Source organism: Phyllobates terribilis, unplaced genomic scaffold, assembly GCF_046119375.1.
Source record: "Phyllobates terribilis strain yellow unplaced genomic scaffold, ASM4611937v1 Scaffold_5__5_contigs__length_657084704, whole genome shotgun sequence".
Taxonomy (NCBI): domain Eukaryota; kingdom Metazoa; phylum Chordata; class Amphibia; order Anura; family Dendrobatidae; genus Phyllobates; species Phyllobates terribilis.
This window is the reverse complement of record NW_027362765.1, coordinates 5,482,486-5,502,452: the sequence shown is the minus strand read 5'-3', so window position 1 is coordinate 5,502,452 and position 19,967 is coordinate 5,482,486. Positions and strand designations below refer to the sequence as shown.

General features: G+C 44.6%; 1 protein-coding gene across 1 annotated transcript in view; it reads right to left on the bottom strand.

Annotated features, from left to right (window-relative positions):
* Window positions 1-1,655: 1,655 nt before the first annotated feature.
* Window positions 1,656-19,967, bottom strand: part of LOC141271713 (uncharacterized) — a 56,613-nt gene continuing 38,301 nt past the window's right edge. The window contains exons 8-13 of the mRNA XM_073681804.1: window positions 12,997-13,146; window positions 12,688-12,867; window positions 12,481-12,604; window positions 12,315-12,397; window positions 12,034-12,121; window positions 1,656-5,511 (exon numbers count right to left, since the gene is read on the bottom strand). Of these exons, the coding sequence (XP_073537905.1) occupies window positions 3,989-5,511; window positions 12,034-12,121; window positions 12,315-12,397; window positions 12,481-12,604; window positions 12,688-12,867; window positions 12,997-13,146 (2,148 nt within the window). The 3' untranslated portion in view covers window positions 1,656-3,988. The remainder of the gene's footprint in view (window positions 5,512-12,033; window positions 12,122-12,314; window positions 12,398-12,480; window positions 12,605-12,687; window positions 12,868-12,996; window positions 13,147-19,967) is intronic.

The following is a 19,967-nucleotide window of genomic DNA, read 5'->3' as shown; positions in this document are numbered from 1 at the left end:
AGTTTGATTTATTTGGAGTTATATTCTGTTGTTTAAGTGTTCCCTTTATTTTTTTGAGCAGTGTATAATGCAGGCCTGGGCGGACGCCTGCGTTTTGGTAGCGTATGTGGCTTTGGGGGAGGGAACGATTACAGGACAAAAGAAACAGAACACTGCGACGATTCAATATAGGTGGAGAAGGGGCTCCTCAGCTTGATTTGAGCATTATCGAACACGACCAGGTGTTTATAATCCTTATACCACCCTGGCAATGAGTGCTCTTGTATTGTCCATGTGTTCTCTTATACCTAAGGGGAGATATGTCCACACGCCCCCTTTGGTGACATCATGTGGGCCGGTCTCCAGCCTGTACATTTTTATTAAAAATGCTAACTTCTGCAATAACTCATCGCTCGTTGATCCCAGAAGCCCAAAAGTGATATCATATTTTCTATTATGATTTTACATTCATTTACAGACTACACATCGCATAGCTGCAGTCTGCTATTCTGGTGTTTTTGCGCTACATCGCCCTGATTTTGCTTACAGCCATGGAAAACTATGGATACATTCCTGGGCTGTTGCTATCAATAAAAATATGGGTCCCGCTAGAATTATGGAACATACAATATTTCATATCGGAGACAAAGTGGCTGGAGGTTTCTTTTTTAAGTTGGGGGAAAGCAAACCTTCCCCATCACACACAAATTACTGTGATCTTGACACTAATTGCATCCTAAGTAGCTTGGTGGCACCTCTTGGCTGCCAGTTGTTTGTATAAGCTATTTTGGCTGTGGGTGATAATTTGCAGGAATACATTGTAGATTGTCATCTCTGGACTGTGTTAATTGGGGCTTTTGTGCTGAGAAAAAGGGGAATAAGGGAGGGGGTGAACATCTATGTCAGGCAAATATGGAAGAAAATTTTCCTGACAATATTTCCCCGACAGGCACCTATATAAACACCGCCATAGGTAACAGGCACCATCTCTGATGAAGGCGGTCGTAACCGCTGAAACGCGTAAGAACTGTACTCACTCCGGAATTCATTGCCTGAGTGATGTCACTTACCTGCAAAGGCGGCAGCGCGATATACGGTGGCCAGACGGCACCGCATTCATATCGCTCAGCTCCTTCTCCACCACGTGGATTGTAGATACATACACCACACGAGTGCACCTAAGATTGGGACACACAATCCAGTACCCGGCATAACGGGATGTACTTTTTCTGGCATTTTGCCAGGATCTTGATTGAGCATAGTGCAACACTCTGCAGAATATTTGCCAGGATCTCTATTGAGCAGAATGTAACGCTCTGCAGGGCAGTTAATTTAGGAGAGAACAAAAGGATCATCATTCGGATATATCCATAATTTTCATATGGCACAGATCATTAGTGTCAGAAGATAACAAAAGGTAGGAAACACTGTTTTTGGAACCTTTACTTATATATTATATTGGTTTATATTCATATGAAATACTGCAATTATTTCTATATTTTTCAGTTTTGCATTTACTTCTTACCGCATCTCTAACTTTTTACATTGAAATCACAGATATATTCCTTTAATAATTTTTATTCCCACTTATCAGTTTTTAATTAATCCTTGGATCAACCCCTCCCCCCTTTATTTATTCCTTTTTTATCTAGATTTATGAACTAATTAATTGAGATTTTAACATGATTAATAATATTCCAGGATCAACAAATGACAAATGATCTCTTTTAATCAATTATCTATTTATTTTAAAATAGTTTTTGCAATGAGCAGTTATTCATTTATTTTTGAGATATTCAGCGCGTTTTTCACAATTCATATATACAAAGAGCTCATATTCGATTGGCTGCATATACAACACATTTTTTTGGTATCATTGGATATATTTTAAGTATAGATTAAAGCTTGGCACTTAGCCCTTCACTTAGTATAGTTTATCACAAAGATGTGACAATAATCTATTTATTCCTAACAGCTCAGTACACATGAAATGCTTTCCAATACACATTGTAAGCGTTTGATCCATTCTCCTTCGTTTAATACATCTTATTATATGAAGCCGCTCACCCATTTTCCCTTGATCTCTTCTTGTTTTCTCACATCCACCATCCTGTTTTACCTGACAACCTTCTTTGTCCTGCTGCTTGCCTCTGACTCGGAACGCTTGTCGACCGCAATCCTCTGGTGCGGCTTGGAAGATCAGCCGACGTTCCTGTGTGTTATACTATTCATCTTATTTAAACCGAAGTGTGTATCAACTTACTTTACAGTCCACCTCACTCATCTAATTATCAGGCGTATCTGACATTTCCTTTTGTCAGATATGCCATTCAGCTCCCACACTAGAAGCTCTCCTTTGGTAATGATCACAAGCTCTATTTGGAGCACCAGAAAAACCGCGCTCTAAAACCACTAAGCACACACTCATTATTTCTCCCCACCTACTGGTTAACATTATATTCTCTTTTTTAATAATTATTTTTCTAATGTCATATAGAATAATTGTGCCAAATATTGTTAGAGACTAAGTATAAACCATTGGGATATCATTCCCCCTTTCATAATGAACCAATTTTGCAGCTCTATTCTGATCATTGAAACTCTTGGGTGGCCTTCAGCACTGTTAAACCACATTCATACTCCAATAAATCAATTGAGCACCAGTTCGCACCTCATTTAGGAATACATACATACAACAATTTTTTTTTTTTTTTACTCAAATGGTATGAACATTTCTTTTTCAGTTGTTTTTATTAATATACGATATTATGTTTTAATGCAATTAATATATTCAATATTTTTCTGTCTTTAACACTTCAACCGACCTCTTTTTAATGTATTTACATATGAAATTGACACATCATGTGTCCCCCCTGTTTGGTGTTTTTTTTCAAAAAGCATATAAAACTCAAGTTACACATGGTACCTATTAGGTTATGTCCTGAGGTTGTGTATGACTTCGAAACGCGTTAACTTTTAACCTGTACATATACAGTACAGCCCAAAAGTTTGGACACACCTCATTTAAAGAAGACTACCGCTTGAAGCTCATCAAGAAAATGCCAAGAGTGTGCAAAGCAGTCATCAAAGCAAAAGGTGGCTACTTTGAAGAACCTAGAATATAAGACATATTTTCAGTTGTTTCACACTTTTTTGTTAAGTATATAATTCCACATGTGTTAATTCATAGTTTTGATGCCTTCAGTGTGAATGTACAATTTTCATAGTCATGAAAATACAGAAAAATCTTTAAATATGAAGTTGTGTCCAAACTTTTGGTCTGTACTGTACAACTGTTTGCAGTTTGTCAATAACATATATAGTTTCTCTCCCCATCGGAGTTGTTTTTGATGGTCAACAAAATACGATTTTCCAGAAAATCACTTTTCACACTCTAGGTATGATAAGGACTAGTCTCTATGTGGGATTTTTGATGTTTAAAGGGGTTGTCCACTACTTTCACAATCCCTTTTCATTCTTAATGTTTGATCCTGTTAAAATAAAAACATTTACACAAACTTCCCAATCCAGCGCTGTCAGCATTCTCATTTCCGAGGCTCAAGTGAGGTTGTTGAGAGTCTTGCGCCCAATCAGTGCTGGCGTAACTGTCCCCACCTTCGAACAAATTGAACATTAAGAGGAAGTCGGAGAGCAGCTGCAGCCCTGGCTTCCTGTTGGTGTTCAACAAATCCGAAAGCGGCGACAGTGAAGCCGATTGAATGCAGGGCTTGTGTGATGTGATGACCTCACATGAGCCCCGGGAATGCGAATCTCATCTCAACACTACTAGAACGGTGCTGACACGGAAAGTTATTATGAGTGTTTTTATTTTAACGAGGTCAAACATGAGGAATGACAAGAGACTGTCCTAGTAGTGGACAACTCCTTTAAGAAGGTACAATTTTCAGTTAAAACAATTCCAACATTCTGAACATGAAAGGGGCTTCTGACCTGTGTGACTTCTCTGACGTTTATTAAGAGTTTATTTCTGTGTAAAACATTTCACACATTAAGAACATGAAAAAGGCTTCTCCCCTGTGTGAAATCTTTGGCGACTAAAAAGAGATGATTTCTTCACAAAACATTTTCCACATTCTGAACAGGAAAAAGGCTTCTCCCCTGTGTGGGTTCTCTTGTGAATTACAAAATTTGATTTGTGGCTAAAACATTTCCCACATTCTGAACAGGAAAAAGGCTTCTGCCCTGTGTGAGTTCGCTGGTGCCTAATAAAACATGAATTATCGTTAAAATGTTTCCCACATTCTGAACAGGAAAAAGGCTTCTCCCCTGTGTGAGTTCTCTGGTGCTTAACCAAATCTGATTTACGGCTAAAACATTTTCCACATTCTGAACAGGAAAAAGGCTTCTCCTCTGTGTGAATTCTCTGGTGCTTAACCAAATCTGATTTCTGGCTAAAACATTTTCCACATTCTGAACAGGAAAAAGGCTTCTCTGTGTGAATTCTCTGGTGCTTAACCAAATTTGACTTCTGGCTAAAACATTTTCCACATTCTGAACAGGAAAAAGGCTTCTCCCCTGTGTGAGTTCTTTGGTGCTTAACCAAATCTGTTTTCTGGTTAAAACATTTTCCACATTCTGAACACAAAAAAGGTTTCTCCCCTGTGTGAGTTCTCTGGTGCTTAACAAGATCTGATTTATCTTTAAAACATTTCCCACATTCTGAACATGAAAAAGGCTTCTGCCCTGTGTGAGTTCGCTGGTGCTTAACAAAATATGAATTATCGTTAAAACGTTTCCCACATTCTGAACAGAAAAAAGGCTTCTCTCCTGTGTGGGTTCTCTGGTGAGTTACAAAACTTGATTTCTGGCTAAAACATTTCCCACATTCTGAACATGAATAAGGCTTTTCCCCTGTGTGAGTTAGCTTGTGCTTAACAAAATCTGATTTCTGGCTAAAACATTTTCCACATTCTGAACATAAAAAAGGCTTCTCCCTTGTGTGAATTCTCTCATGTCTAACAAGATTTGATTTCTGGCTAAAACATTTCCCACATTCTGAACAGGAAAAAGGCCGCTGCCCTGTGTGAGTTCTCTGGTGCTTAACAAAATTTGATTTGTGGCTGAAACACTTCGAACATTCTGAACATGAATAAGTAGTCTCACCTGTGTGAATTCTCTCATGCCTAACAAGATCTGATATCTGGTTAAAATATTTCCCACATTTGCAGCAAGAAAATCCCTTTTTTGCTTTATGAATTTTTTGAAGTTTAAGAAAACACTTTTCCAGGGGAAAATTATTCCCGTGTTCTGAATGTGAAAATGGCGTCTTTGCTTTAGGAGCAATTAGTTTTTTAATGCTTTTTTTGTGACTTTGATTTTCCTTAGTAGTTGGTAATGAATCAGAAGACAGGACCCGTTTCAAAGGATCAGATGACAGATCTTTGCTGTGAAGGATTGATGGTATATCTGGAGTAATGCCATTCACTTCAATTGTATCCTGTGGGATCTCAAAAACATCTGATTGAAAAATTGAAGATACCAGCTGTCGCTCTGATCTCCTGGTACAGTCATCTGCCAAGAAGAAAACTAATTATTTTTGAACAAAATATATCCTTGAATTTTAGATTTTTTTGAACATTTCTACTTAAACTCTCCGTAAAAATAGTAAGTTATGTAAAAATATGGAATGATTCACCAAGACAATGACAGTTCATAGTCTAATAAGAAACTGTGAAGATACTACTCAGTCTGGCAGTCAAAAACTGTGACTATAGACAAAAACACATTTACTGAAATGATCAAACTCAACAGTCTTCATTAGTGATGGGTGAGCACTAAAATGCTCGGGTGCACGATGCTCGGGTCGAGCACTTTGGAATACTCGGGTGCTCGACCCGAGCGACGAGCCCAAAGTAAGTCTATGGGAAACTCGAGTATTTTACCGGCGGCATCCCCAGCGGTCAGCAGAGGGCCTAAAAATTGCCCAAATCGATGGGAACAGTGCTCAAATGACATGGGAACAGCATGCGGAAGACCCCTGGAAGCATTTCTGATTTCCAGGCCACTTCTGTCAAAAACGTTGTCAGAAATATTACGCCACTTTTACGAACTCGCAATAAAACATACAAAAACGAAACCAAAATGGATTTTTCTGAGAAATATGTTAAGGAACATCCTTTCCAGGGTAATGACTTGCATATAAAGCAAAATAAATAACCAAAAACAAAAATACTCCTCCACACCTTGGGCTATGTTCACACTTAGCGTTTTTAATGCGTTTTTGCACTTTTGCATTGCTTTCAACCGTGACAAATGTATTCACCAGGAAATGTAATTTTAACATTTTACAACCTTATCTGGCCATGTGGTGTGTGAGATATCATCAGACACATAGTGTTTCATTTATGAAGGAGGGACTCTGAAAGTCACAAAGCCTATTTTTATAGGGCCATCAGGCGGTCTTTACTATTCTTAAAGGGCAGCAGTCGGCCCTCACTATTCTTAGAGAGCCATCAGCAGGCTATGTTTTATTGTTCCCATTAATAAAGAATGGGTTTCCTATACTGTTATGGCGTATGCAGTGAGTGGCAGGGCTGCCCAAAATTTGGACACACCCCAACACCCCTTTGAACAGACTTAGAGGAGGGCCTCCTTAAAACAATATTCCCAATGTTAATAGGAAGTAGGTCTCCCATTGTGTGTGACTATGCACTGAATGCAAGGGTTGCCAAAAATTTGGAAGCATTCCAATGCCCCTTGGAAGAGACGTGGAGGAGGGACTCATAAAAAATGTTACCATTAGAAAGGAGCGGATCTCCTATACTTGTAATGCCCATGCACTAAGTGTATGGGCTGACAAACATTTACCCATGGGGTGTATACATGAACATACTGTATAAAAAAATTTTTTGTGCGTGCATCATAAACAGCCTTTAAAAAATTATGTGGGTGTTGCATCACGGACCACGGTCACCCTGGTGATATGGTGGTGGAGGATGAGGATGAGGAGAAGGAGGAAGACAAGAGCAAAAAGCCAAAATCAAGAAGTGTATACCCATGTGTGGGTGTGAAGAGGTGCATGGGAATACACCTCCCAAAAAAAGACACTGGATTTGAGTTTATGTTACGCTGCTATCATTCAGTGGTGTTGAGAAGTCTGGCCCAATCCAGCCTGTCACCATTTTCAGTTGACAGGCGGATGCGCTTATCAGTTATGATTCCACCAGAGGCACTAAAAACCCGCTCTGATAAAACTATGCGGCAGGGCAGGCCAGGACCTCCAAGGTGTAGAAAGCCAGTTCATTCCATGTATCCAGCTTGGAAACCCAATAATTATAAGTCACAGAGGAATCACAGAGGACGTTGGTATGGTCAGCAAGGTACTCCCTCAGCATCTTCCCAAACTTTGCACTCCTTGTGAGAGTACCCTGCGCCTCAGGACCTGTGCGATGGGAGGGGCTGAGAAAACTGTCCCAGAACATTGACAGTGTTCCCCTGCCTCTGCTGGATTGAAGTTGTGTCTCTCACGCCTGTACTCCTTGGTTGTCCAACGAACTGTGACCTCTGCCGCCAGTGTTTTCAGATGGGAATTTTTTTAATAGTTCCCCAACAAGGGACTTCAGGTACTGCCCCATTTTTGTAGACCTGCCCGCCTCAGTAATAAGAGATCTAAAGTTCTCCTTGTAGCATGGGTCTAGAAGTGTCACCAACGAGTAATGACAATCACCCTAAATTTTGAGAACGCAAGGGGCATGGGTAAGGCAGAGTAAAATAAACTCAGCCATGCGTACCAGACTGCTAACAGGCAAGACTTCCGTGTCCTTACCAAGAGGAAGGCTGACCATGCTTTCCTCCTCCTCAGGCCATCCACGCTGAACAGACGGTATGACAGTTGTGCAGGTATTACCATCTATAGCGCGTGAAACTAGCTCGTGTTCTTCCTCCTCCTCCTCATTGTCACCCAATCCACGTTGGGATGAGATGAGGCTGGGCTGTGTGTAATCACCCTGTATGGTTTCTTGCTCCATCTCATCGTGCTCCGCCAGCAATGCATCCTCTTTGATTGTGAGCAGAGAGAGTTTCAGAAGACAGAGAAGCGGGATGGTGACGCTAATTATGGCGTCATTGCCGCTCACCATCTTGGTGGAGTCCTCAAAGTTTTGGAGAATGGTACATATGTCTGACATCCATGTTCACTCCTGAGGGCTTATGTGTGGAGTCTGAACGGAATACCGACGGCCTTGTTGATGCTGGTACTCAACAACTGCTCTCTTCTGCTCACAAATCCTTCCCAACATCTGCAGTGTAGAGTTTCAACGAGTGGAGACATCACACACCAGTTTGTGAGCCGGAAGCTGCAAACGCTGATGAAGCACGGCAAGGGCGGAGGAAGCTGTAGGCGACTTTTTAAAATGGGCACACAGCCGGCGTACTTTAACAAGCAGTTCCGGGTAGGATTTGAAAAACCGCTGAACCACGAGGTTAAGCATGTGGGCCAGGCTTAGTACGTGCGTGAGCTTGCCTTACTTCAGAGCCGCCACCAGGTTCCGGCCTTTGTCACACAGGACCATGCCTGGCTGTAGATTCAGCGGTGTGAGCCACAGATCTGCCTGTTCTTTCAGATCAGTCCACAACTCTTCAGCATTGTGCGGTTTGTCACCTAAGCATATTAGTTTCAGGACAGCCTGTTGCCGCTTGGCCGAGGCAGTGCTGCAGTGCTTCCAGCTTGTGAATGATGTGGTCATTTCGGAGATGGAGGCTGAAGAGGAGGAGGCTGAGGAGGATGAGGTGCAGGAGCTGCAGACTCTGGGGGCAACCCTGATTGACCTATGGCCCGCAATCCTTGGCGTCGGGAGGACGTGTTCCGTCCCAAGGTCCGACTGGGTCCCGGCTTCCACTATGTTAACCCAGTGTGCCGTCAGCGAGATGTACCATCCATGCCCACAAGTACTTGTCCACGGTTAGGTGGACTTTCCCGGTAACTACATTGTTGAGGGCACGGCTAATGTTTTGGGACACGTGCTTGTGTAATGCGGAGACGGCACACTGGAAGAAATAGTGGCAGCTGGGGACCGAGTTCCGAGGACGGCCGCCGCCATCAGGTTGCGGAATGCTTCCGTCTCCACGAGCCTAAAAGGCAACATTTCGAGCGCAAGCAGTCGTGAAATGTGGGAATTTAGTAGTGTGGCCTGTGGGGCGTTGGATGCTTATTTGCGCTTGCATTCCAAGGACTGGGGTATGGACAACTGAACGCTGCGCTGGGACAAGGACGTGGACATGCTTCCTGATGCTGCTACTTGAGAGTGTGCAATGACAGGTGTAGGGCAGGAGGCATCTTCGCATGCACCATGGAAAGGGGATTGGCTTGCATGCACAACAGCAGAAGAAGCAGTGATACCAGACACTGTTCCTGGACCCTGGGGTTCAGCCCACAAAGTCGGGTGCTTTGCTGCCATGTGCCTGATCATGCTGGTGGTGGTGAGGATGCTAGTTTTGCCACCCCTGCTGATGCTGGCCTGGCAGATGGTCAAATGGCCTTTTGGGGGTTATCGGCAGTCTTTAAAAAACAACCAGACTCGGGAAGACCTAACAGTTGTACTGGCAACTTCCTTCGTGTTGGTGTTACGGGGAACGGTTGACTGCCTTCTGTCTGTGACCACCAGACTGCTTCTTCCTGCCTGTTGGGGTGCTCTGCCTCCCTCCCCCTGTTTGCCTCTGTCCTCACTCTGCATGTCCTCCTGCCAGGTTGGGTCAGTTACTATATCATCCACCACCTCGTCTTCCACTTCCGCACTCTGGTCCTCCTTCTGCCTTTCTGGCAATTGTGTCTCATCATCGTCCACCTGTTGTGACACTTTCCCACCATCGCCTTCGTGTGACCGTGGCTGCTCAAATATTTGCGCATTGCTACATGCGATCTTCCCTTGCCCCGCTTCAAGTGGACCGGGCGAGAGGCCCGAATCTATAAATGGAAGAGTGAACAGCTCTTTGGACTGTCCAAGTGTGGGATCAGTTGTCTCCGGGCACTCGGCATGGTGGGAGGAAGGAGGATCAGGGTGAGGAATATGCAGTCCAGACTCACGGCTACTGAGACTTGACCGTGTGAAAGACAGGGTGGTAGTGGCAACGTGACTGGAAGCATTATCTGCTATCCAACCAACAACCTTTTGACACTGCTCTGGGTTCAATAGTGGTGTGCTGCAGTCCCCTAGGAATTGGGACAGGAAGGTCGGGCAAGAAGATGTGGGTGTTTGTTGTGGCACAATTTCAGCTTGCCCACGGCCTCGGCCTCCGCATGCACCCTCACCATCACGTCCAGTTACCCGTCCCTTGCCACGCGCCTTGCCCATTTTAAATTGAGGACAATATCTTCCACGCTCACTACAAATGGCTGAATTTGGAGCGAAGTTATATGTAATCCGTGTGACAGAGAAATCACAGTTTTAAATACCTGGCCTGTAGGTAACTATTTCGAACAGCAAACCGGTGTCAAAAACTTTGCTGACACACGAAAGAAAAATTTGAATGGAGGCCAAAAATGGCAGTATTTTCAGCGCAATTATATGTGATCCGTGTGACGGACAAACCACAGTTTTAAATAGCTGGATTTTTAGCGCTGTAATATGGAAAGGACCTGGCTGTATTCTGCAGTGCCAACAAGCAAATGGCGCAGAAAAATGGTGTTCTCTGGATTGCTTTTTAAGCAAATAATGAGCATTAAGACCCCCAAAAAATTATTCCTGGCCCCTGAGACCTGGGCCTATTTCTAGAAATATCCAACACATCCAGCAGAAGGCAGAACTGGAATGGAGCCTCTTGTGCTATATGCACTGCAGTCTGCTATATACCCTGCCTGCCTGATATCTCTGCAAATGGATTAGTCCTCAGAAGAACTGTTTGTTGAGATGGATATGTGTAATGTACTTGTTTTCTCCCTACACTACCTAATACACAACCAAATCTCTCCCTAGGTCAGCAGCACCTCTCCCTATACTGCCTGATTGCGGAGTAGACTGACGAGCACGGCGGCACCAGGTCTGATATAGCCCTGATGACGCTGTGCGGCCAGTCAATCACTGTAATGCCACAACCAATATGGCTGCGGCATTACAGTGAGTGGCAGGCAATCCCTGCATGTTGACTGGCGCTCTAAAGAGCGCCAAACATGCAGGGAGGGGACCTGAGCATCCGGGCGAGTACCGAGTACTTGAGAGTATGCTCGCTCATCACTAGTCTTCATCAGTAAAAAATAAGTAATTAGTGGTGAAACCTCTCTGGGGTAATTAGAGTATGGGGCTCGGTGGCTCTTGGCAATCTAAACTATTGTAAGGGACAATATTCTATCAGATGAGTTTCAAGAAGAATATTAGACATTTAAAGAGAACTTTTTATAATCATGCAAAGCTGAAGTGTCTTAAATTTAGCTTAGAGATATATCATGGCACAGGTGTAATATTTTTTTTATGTAGTTTATAGCAATCCTGTTTGAAGTTAGTTGGTTTTAAAAGAAATTGAAAAGTCAGAATAAAGGGAAACTCTGTTGTTATTGTACAGAAATTCACACTTGGCCCTCACTGCACATTTAATGTTGTCGATCATAAAAGTGAAGTTTGGCCAGAAAGACTGGACCTGGTCTTGTAAGGACCATATGAGAACATTCAGCAGCACAGAAGGGAGAGAAGGAAGATTCATCCTATAAGATAGCAGGATTCTAGAAAGCCAACAGCATCATTACCCTCCGCTTTCTCTAAGAGGCCTATCATCATTTTTCTTCAAGTGATTTTCTAACTTTTGTCAGCACATTCTACGTACGCTGTCATTTGGCTTTGTAGTTTACAGATCTGGGCAGGTAACGGTCAGCGTCTCCTAATCCCAGGGGGTAGGTGGATCCTCCAGGTTGTAAGTTCTATAGAAGAGGGCTTCAATACCAAAAGTCATTTGAAAATTTTTGGGTGGAGGAGAATGTTGTGGTGTAGAGGCAAATTGGTGAACAGACGATTGTGATACAGCAGACCCTACACCAATGATAAAGCAGCCACAGCCGGTGACTGAGAATAATCGGTGACTTCTCTACATTTAGTGGTCAGTACTCACCTGGGTAGTCATATGTAGGAATCTCCTCTTTACACCGCTCATCACCCCTCACATATGTCTCTGTAATATTATGGGTCAGATCTTCACCCTGAAAGAAAAAGTAGTCACAGAGAGAAGGATAAGTCACATCTATGATCAGCTCTAATCCTGCCATGTCCACCGTTCTCATTACACAAGTATAAAACATATAATACTGGTGGATAAAACAAGACTGAGCACAAGACCTTCACAGCCGTCTACACATCATAGGGGAGATCTCATGACACCTTCTCTCCATCTACCTGATGATCCTGAGGAACATTGGGGTCTTCTTGTTTACAGTCCTGTGGAAGAAGAGGACGGGGACATCTCTTACTGGATAGATCTGGAGGAAACACATACAGGGACTGAATTCATTCTTTACATACAGATAATTATAGGCCGTGTGTATTTAGTCCTGTCTATTACCTGGTGATGTGAGGGGCTGAGGAACCTCCATCATGACGTCCTTGTACACATCTTTGTGTCCTTCTAAATACTCCCACTCCTCCATGGAGAAATAGACAGCGACATCCTGACACCTTATAGGAACCTGACACATACAATGATACAGTCATCCCCCCGATCCCTTCATAGCGTTACTGTATAATGTCCCAGCATTCCCAGCAGTGTCACCTCTCCAGTTAGCAGCTCAATCATCTTGTAGGTGAGTTCTAGGATCTTCTGGTCATTGATGTCCTCATGTATCAGGGGGTGAGGTGGAGGCCCTGTGATTGGGCTCAGTGGTCTTCCCCATCCCTCAGACACAGGGTCCTGACAGCGCTCACTAGAGGTCTTCTTCACTACTGTGTAATCCTGGTTATGGAGAGACACATTAATAAATCTCACTCCAGACATTTCCAGAGTCCTCACCTCTCCAGTTCTGTCCATCTGTTATTCCCATAGATAAGAATGATGTAATGTGACGTCATCAGAACCTCTCACCTCTCCAGTAAGCCGGAAGAGGATCTCTAGGGTGAGGTGTAATATCCTCTCCACCATCTTGTCTCTGTCCATATCCATCTTTGATGGGTAAATCAGGAAAATTCTCTTATATAGACGATCTTCACTGAGAGGATCCGGTGTTGTAGAGACCTGAATGAGAAGATGAGCCGATGTAACATCATAAAAATCCTGTGTAATAATACAATTACTGGAGATAATAAGGGGAAACATATGAGGAGATTTATTATTTTACAATATTTTGTTTTCTTCTTTACATCTAGTAATAAAACCTTTATATTTTAGGCCACAGACAACAAGCAGTTTCTTCCTTGCAGTCTGTAGCTGAACACGTTTCTCATAGACTCATCTTCCATAAAGCTAATTCTCGTCTCATTTACCAACACTGGAATTGGCATTATCTATACTGCAGGAGATATTAATTACACGTAACATGAGAAATAACTACTTCATGATGAGGACGACATCTTCATCTTTTACTAAGGCTCTAGAACCATATTTGGCCAGAGTCCGTCACTGACTACATCTCCACAGGCCGTCTATATCAGGGGTCCTCAAACGTTTTAAACAGGGGGCCAGTTCACGGTCCCTCAGACCATTGGAGGGCCGGAATATAGTTTTAAAAAAAAAACTATGAACAAATTCCTATGCACACTGCACATATCTTATTTTGTAGTAAAAAAAAACAATACAGGAACAAATACAATATTTAAAATGAAGAACAAGTAAAGTTAGATAAACCGGTATTTCAATAGGTAGGTAACTGTACCCAATAGGCAGCATCGGTCCTCAATAGGCAGGTAAATGTCCCCAATAGGCAGGTAAATGACCCCAATAGGCAGGTAAATGACCCCAATAGGCAGGTAAATGTACCCAATAGGCAGGTAAATGTACCCAATAGGCAGGTAAATATCCCCAATAGGCAGCATAGGTCCTCAATAGGCAGGTAAATGTTCCCAATAGGCAGGCTGTTCCACCTCTTATAATGCCCCATGCAGGCTGTTCCCCCCCTTATAATGCCCCATGCCGGATGCCACCCCCCATATAATGCCCCATGCAGCATGTCACCCCCCCCATATAATGCCTCATGCAGCATGTCACCCCCCCATATTATGCCCTATGCAGCATTTCACCACCCCCATATTATGCCCCATGCAGCATGTCACCCCCCCCATATTATGCCCCATGCAGGATGTCCCTTTCCCCCCATATAATGCCCCATGCAGGATGTCACCCCCATATAATGCCCAATGCAGGATGTCACCCCCCATATAATGCCCCATGCAGCATGTCACCCCCCCATATAATGCCCCATGCAGCATGTCATCCCCCCCATATAATGCCCCATGCAGCATGTCATCCCCCCCATATAATGCCCCATGCAGGATATCACTCCCCTGTCTTTATAATGCCCCATGCAGCATGTCACCCCGCCCCCCATATAATGCCCCATGCAGCATGTCACCCCCCATATAATGCCCCATGCAGCATGTCACTCCCCATATAATGCCCCATGCAGCATGTCACTCCCCATATAATGCCCCATGCAGCATGTCACCCTCCCATATAATGCCACATGCAGCATGTCACCCCCCCATATAATGCCACATGCAGCATGTCACCCCCCATATAATGCCACATGCAGCATGTCACCCCCCCCATATAATGCCCCATGCAGGATGTCACCCCTCCATATTATACCCCTTGCAGGATGTCACCCCCCCCATATAATGACCTATGCCTCCATACATTAAAAAAAAAAAAAAATCCAATACTCACCTCACTTCTCACTTGCTGCCGCTGCTCTGGTCTGGACTCCAGCGTTGCGGCGGCGTCTTCCCCCTCTGTGCTGCCTGTGACGGCACTCGGGAGGGCGCGGTGTGAAGACGTCACCGCGCCCTCTGACCTGAGACGTCACAGGAAGTGCAGAGCAGGAAGACAGCGGATCTGCGGAGGCACGAGGAGAGGTAAGTATCCGCCTGCCGGGGACCTGAGCAAGCGGGGGGAAGGGAGGGCAATGGCACCGTTCCTCTCTCCTCCGCCCATAGCCCGGCGGGCCGGATAAAAGTCCTCCGCGGGCCGCATGTGGCCCGCGAGCCGTAGTTTGAGGACCCCTGGTCTATATGAATGTTTCCCATCTTCCCCAGACTGTCATCTTCTAACAAGTTAGAGCTCAGGTCTGATTCACACACAGAAGTTTGAGGCTTTTATAAAAGCTTTTTTGTTTGCACAAACACCACAGAAATTATTTGACACCAAAGTCTCCATGTACAGTGTTTTATGGGGTTTATTTATGGCCTTAGAAGAAAAACACCAGAAAAAAAGAAGAAATAAAAAAGTTTCAAAATAAAACTGGCACTAAAATTCTTGCAAAAAGAAAAAAAGCATAAGACACATTTTCTTATTTTTGAAAACATTAAACATTTGTTTAATGAGAAATTGGGCACCGAACACAGATGTACACCGCTAGGATGGCACAGGTGCAGCTGCAACAACATAAACCCTGCCAGTTTAACCACTTGTTGCCGTCAAAAGAAAACATGGCATCTCAGAAAGTTTGACAGAGTTCGGCTCAATGCCCCTCTTCCCCTAAATACTCGATAGTATGGGGCTGCCTAGTTATTCCGATACTTAAATGCCTAATAATGGTGTCTGGGCCTGCAATGTACGAAAGTCTATTAGGCCAGGCCAGAGGTAACGTCCAATAAGTTACCTTTTAACATCCCCATACATATTATGGGGATGTTAAAAGACCATTCCCTCTTACTACAGACTCTCTCTTCTCTTGGCATCACAGACTTGGCCCTATTTTGGATCTCTTCATACCTAACAGACTGGACATTCAACGTCTCCCACTCACACACCACCTCCTCATCTCACCCCCTATCTGTCGGTGACCCCCAAGGTTCAGTCCTAGGATCCCTGCTCTTCTCCATCTACACCTTTGGCCTGGGACAGCTCATAGAGTCTCACCGCTTTCAGTATCACCTCTATGCTGATGACATGCAGATCTACCTCTCTGGACCCGATATCTCCTCCTTGCTAACCAAAATCCCACAATGTCTGTCTGCTATTTCATCCTTCTTCTCTGCCAGATTTCTAAAGCTTAACATCGAGAAACTGAATTCATCATCTTTCCCCCACCTCACTCAACCCCCCCATCTGACCTATCCATCAAAGTGAATGACTGCCCACTCTCCCCAGTAACACAATCTCGCTGCCTCGGTGTAACCCAGGACTCTGATCTCTCCTTCAAACCACATATCCAAGCCCTCTCCACTTTCTGCCGACTCCAACTCAGAAATATCTCCCGGATCCGCACATTCCACAGCAAAGACTCTACAAAAACAATAGTGCATACCCTCATCATCTCCCACCTCGACTACTGCAACCTCCTGCTCTGTGGCCTCCCTTCCAACACTCTCGCACCCCTCCAATCTATCCTAAACTCTGCTGCTCGACTAATCCACCTGTCCCCCCGCTATTCCCTGCCTCTCCTTTCTGTCAATCTCTTCACTGGCTCCCCATTACTCAGAGACTCAAGTTCAAGACCCTAACCTTGGCATACAAAGCCATCCACAACCTGTCTCCTCCATACATCTGTGACCTAGTCTCCCGGTACTTACCTAGCCGCAACCTCTGATCATCACAAGATCTCCTTCTCTACTCCCCTCTTATCTCCACCTCCCACAATCATATACAAGATTGCTCCAGTGCATCTCACCTACTCTGGAACTCTCTACCCCAACATATCAGACTGTCGCCTACCGTGGAAACCTTCAAAAGGAACCTGAAGAACCACCTCTTCCGACAAGCGTACAATCTGCAGTAACCACCGCTCCCACCATACCGCTGCACGACCAGCTCTACCCCCACCTACTGTATCCTCACCCCTCCCTTGTAGATTGTGAGCCCTCGCAGGCAGGATCCTCTCTCCTCCTGTACCAGTCGCTGATTCGCTTTGTTCAAGATTATTTTAAGTGTATTTGCTATGTATACCCCTTTTCACATGTAAACCGCCATGGAATAAATGGTGCTATAATAATAAATAATAATAATTAGGTTAAAGTTGCATGTAAGCACTGATTTTGGGGGTTTGGTCGACTATATAATGTATTTGGGGTCCTCCTGACAAATCATGTCAGGGCAGAGAAGAATCTGGCATCCTGAATTTCAGAAGCTATTCTGTTTGTTATTCCTGTAGATAATCCTAGAAGAGTCTGGAGTTGACTCTCTCATATAGACCGCAGAAAAATTGGAATAATTGTGTGTATGGGGGAGTCGGGAGAGATAGCCACCTGCCAAATGACCGTTCAGCCAACACTTATCTCATGTGTATGGGACTGTTAGTATTACACGGACAGGCAGTGATAATACACGGCACTACAGTAGTACAGTGCATCACCGGAGCAATCAGAGGCTTGTATGTTGTATGATCGCACTAATGAAAATTGTTTCAAAAAGTTTAAAGAAAGGTTTAACGTGAAAAATAATATCAGTGTTTGCAACAAGAAATATCCGTCACTATGAGGAAAACAGACTCACTGCACAATGTTAGTTAAGTCACGTCCTTAACCACTTTATTATACTTTATTACCCTATACAGTAAACAATGATGTTGCTGAATAATTGATACAGTCTGTAACATTTCTGGCGGCGTGCTTGCATGGCTTACCACCTCCCATCATGCAGGACCGCAATCTTACCTATCAGTCCAGGCTGCACACTTTGCTCCAGTACATGCTGTTTGTATGTCTCTTGTCTGCTGGCTTAGGGCGGCGGCGCTGTTACTTCCTGATTCTTAAAGCTACAGTGTGGGCAGTCCTAATGTGTTCCCAGCCTATTGCTGCGAGTCACTGGATACTTAAACCCCCTCCACCCAGTAGGAGGGGCCTGAGCAACACTTCCTTACAGTGTGTTCTGTACAACTGTGAGTTGCCAGGTCCTGTCCTGAATCTAGTCTGCTTCCGCCACCCTGGGGGCTGAATACCCAGGGCCGTTACCTGTGACTTCTAGTCTGTTTCCGCCACCCTGGGGGCTGAGTACCCAGGCTCGTTCCTGTATCTTGTTCCTGTATCAGTTCCTGTCTGAACTGTCTCCTAGCCCGTTACCTGTTTGTCTCTATGTCCGATCCTTTCCTTTTCCTGCAGTGTCTGAACCAGTACCTAACTCCTACTCGTTGTCTCTGTACTTCTGTTTGTGAGTTTAGTGTCCACTCGCTACTTCATTGTAAGTACCTTGTGTGTATCTGGTTCTGCTTTTCCCATTTCCCTGCCTCTGTATCTACCTCCTGTGTTCTAACTATCTTCCTGTATTTTCAAGTCTGTTCCATGTGAACAGAGCCCTGTCCTGCCTGCCTGCACCTTCTGCTTTGTTCTGCTCTGCTGCTCACCGCACCTGCGGTTTTGCTCTGCTCTGCTTGCCCACCGCACCTGCGGTTTCTCTCTGCTCTGCTTGCTCACCGCACCTGCGGTTTCGCTCTGCTCTGCTTGCTCACCGCACCTGTGGTTTCGCTCTGCTCTGCTTGCTCACCGCACCTGTGGTTTCGCTCTGCTCTGCTTGCTCACCGCACCTGTGGTTTCGCTCTGCTCTGCTTGCTCACCGCACCTGTGGTTTCGCTCTGCTCTGCTTGCTCACCGCACCTGTGGTTTCGCTCTGCTCTGCTTGCTCACCGCACCTGTGGTTTTGCTCTGCTTGCTCACCACACCTGCGGTTTCACTCTGCTCCGCTTGCTCATTGCACCTGCGGTTTTGCTCTGCTCAGCTTGCTCACTGCACCTGCAGTTCTGCTCTGCTTGTCCACCGCACCTGCGGCTCGGTTCCTGTATCCCAGTCTGTACTGGTCCCTATCCAGCCTGCGCTCCTACCTGCTAGTATCTGCCTGTCTGTGTTAGAACCTTGCTCTTAGTTTTTTTTTCCTTTGCTGGTCACATGACCTTGTTGGCCTATTTAATCCTGCTCCGCCCTTCTGGCTTTGCTGGACTTCATTGTATATCTACTTTCTAGCTAGCCTGTGCTCTGTGTCTTGCTCTGTTAGTTTGCTTGGTCTACTGACCTCTATGTTCTATATATTTTGTTTGTTCGTCTGTCTGCTACTATTTCTGTTAGGAGGTGTCCCATATTCCTCCCAGTCCTTAGTACTTGTAGGGATTCCTTCCCCACATCTATAGGTCTGCGTACAGACTAGCTTAGGACTTTAGCAGGTCTGATCACAGGATCAGGTTCCCTGTTACATCGTAGGGATTAAGCTGAGTTCTATCGTAGGGACAGATCTCCTCTCTTTCCTTAGCTCTGGTAGCAGAACATAACAGTAAGTCCAGCCCGCAAATTCTCTAAGGAAAGATTTTTCTGTTCCATCATGGTGTCGGTTCAGGATTTGGTTCATCGCCTGCAGGGACTCTCTCTGGAGGTGGCCGAGCTCCGTCAGCACGTGAGTAACTGTCCTGGAGCACATTTCTTGGAGCCTAAGGTATGTTTGCCGGATTTATTTTTTGGTGAACACCGAGAATTTTTTTCATTCAAAAATGCTTGCTTATTGTATTTTCGTTTGAGACCTAAGTCCTCTGGGGATGAATCCCAGCGCGTAGGGTTCATAATGTCACTTTTGCGCAAAGAGCCTCAGGAGTGGGCCTTTTCTTTGCAACCTAGTGATACATGCTTCAGATCAGTGGATAGTTTTTTTTCTGCTTTGGGACTATTATATGATGATCCTGACCGTGTCGCATCAGCTGAGACTGAGTTGAGACGTTTAAAACAAGGATCAGGTAATGTGGAAAAATATTGCACTCATTTCCGTCGTTGGTCCACTCAAACAGGGTCTATTTCTTGCTGGGCTCAGTGAAAGGGTTAAAGACCTGCTAATTGCTTATCCTACACCTGAAGATTTGCAACAGGCTATGCAATTAGCTATACGGGTGGATAGAAGACTGCGTGCAAGGGTTAATGAGAGCAAAT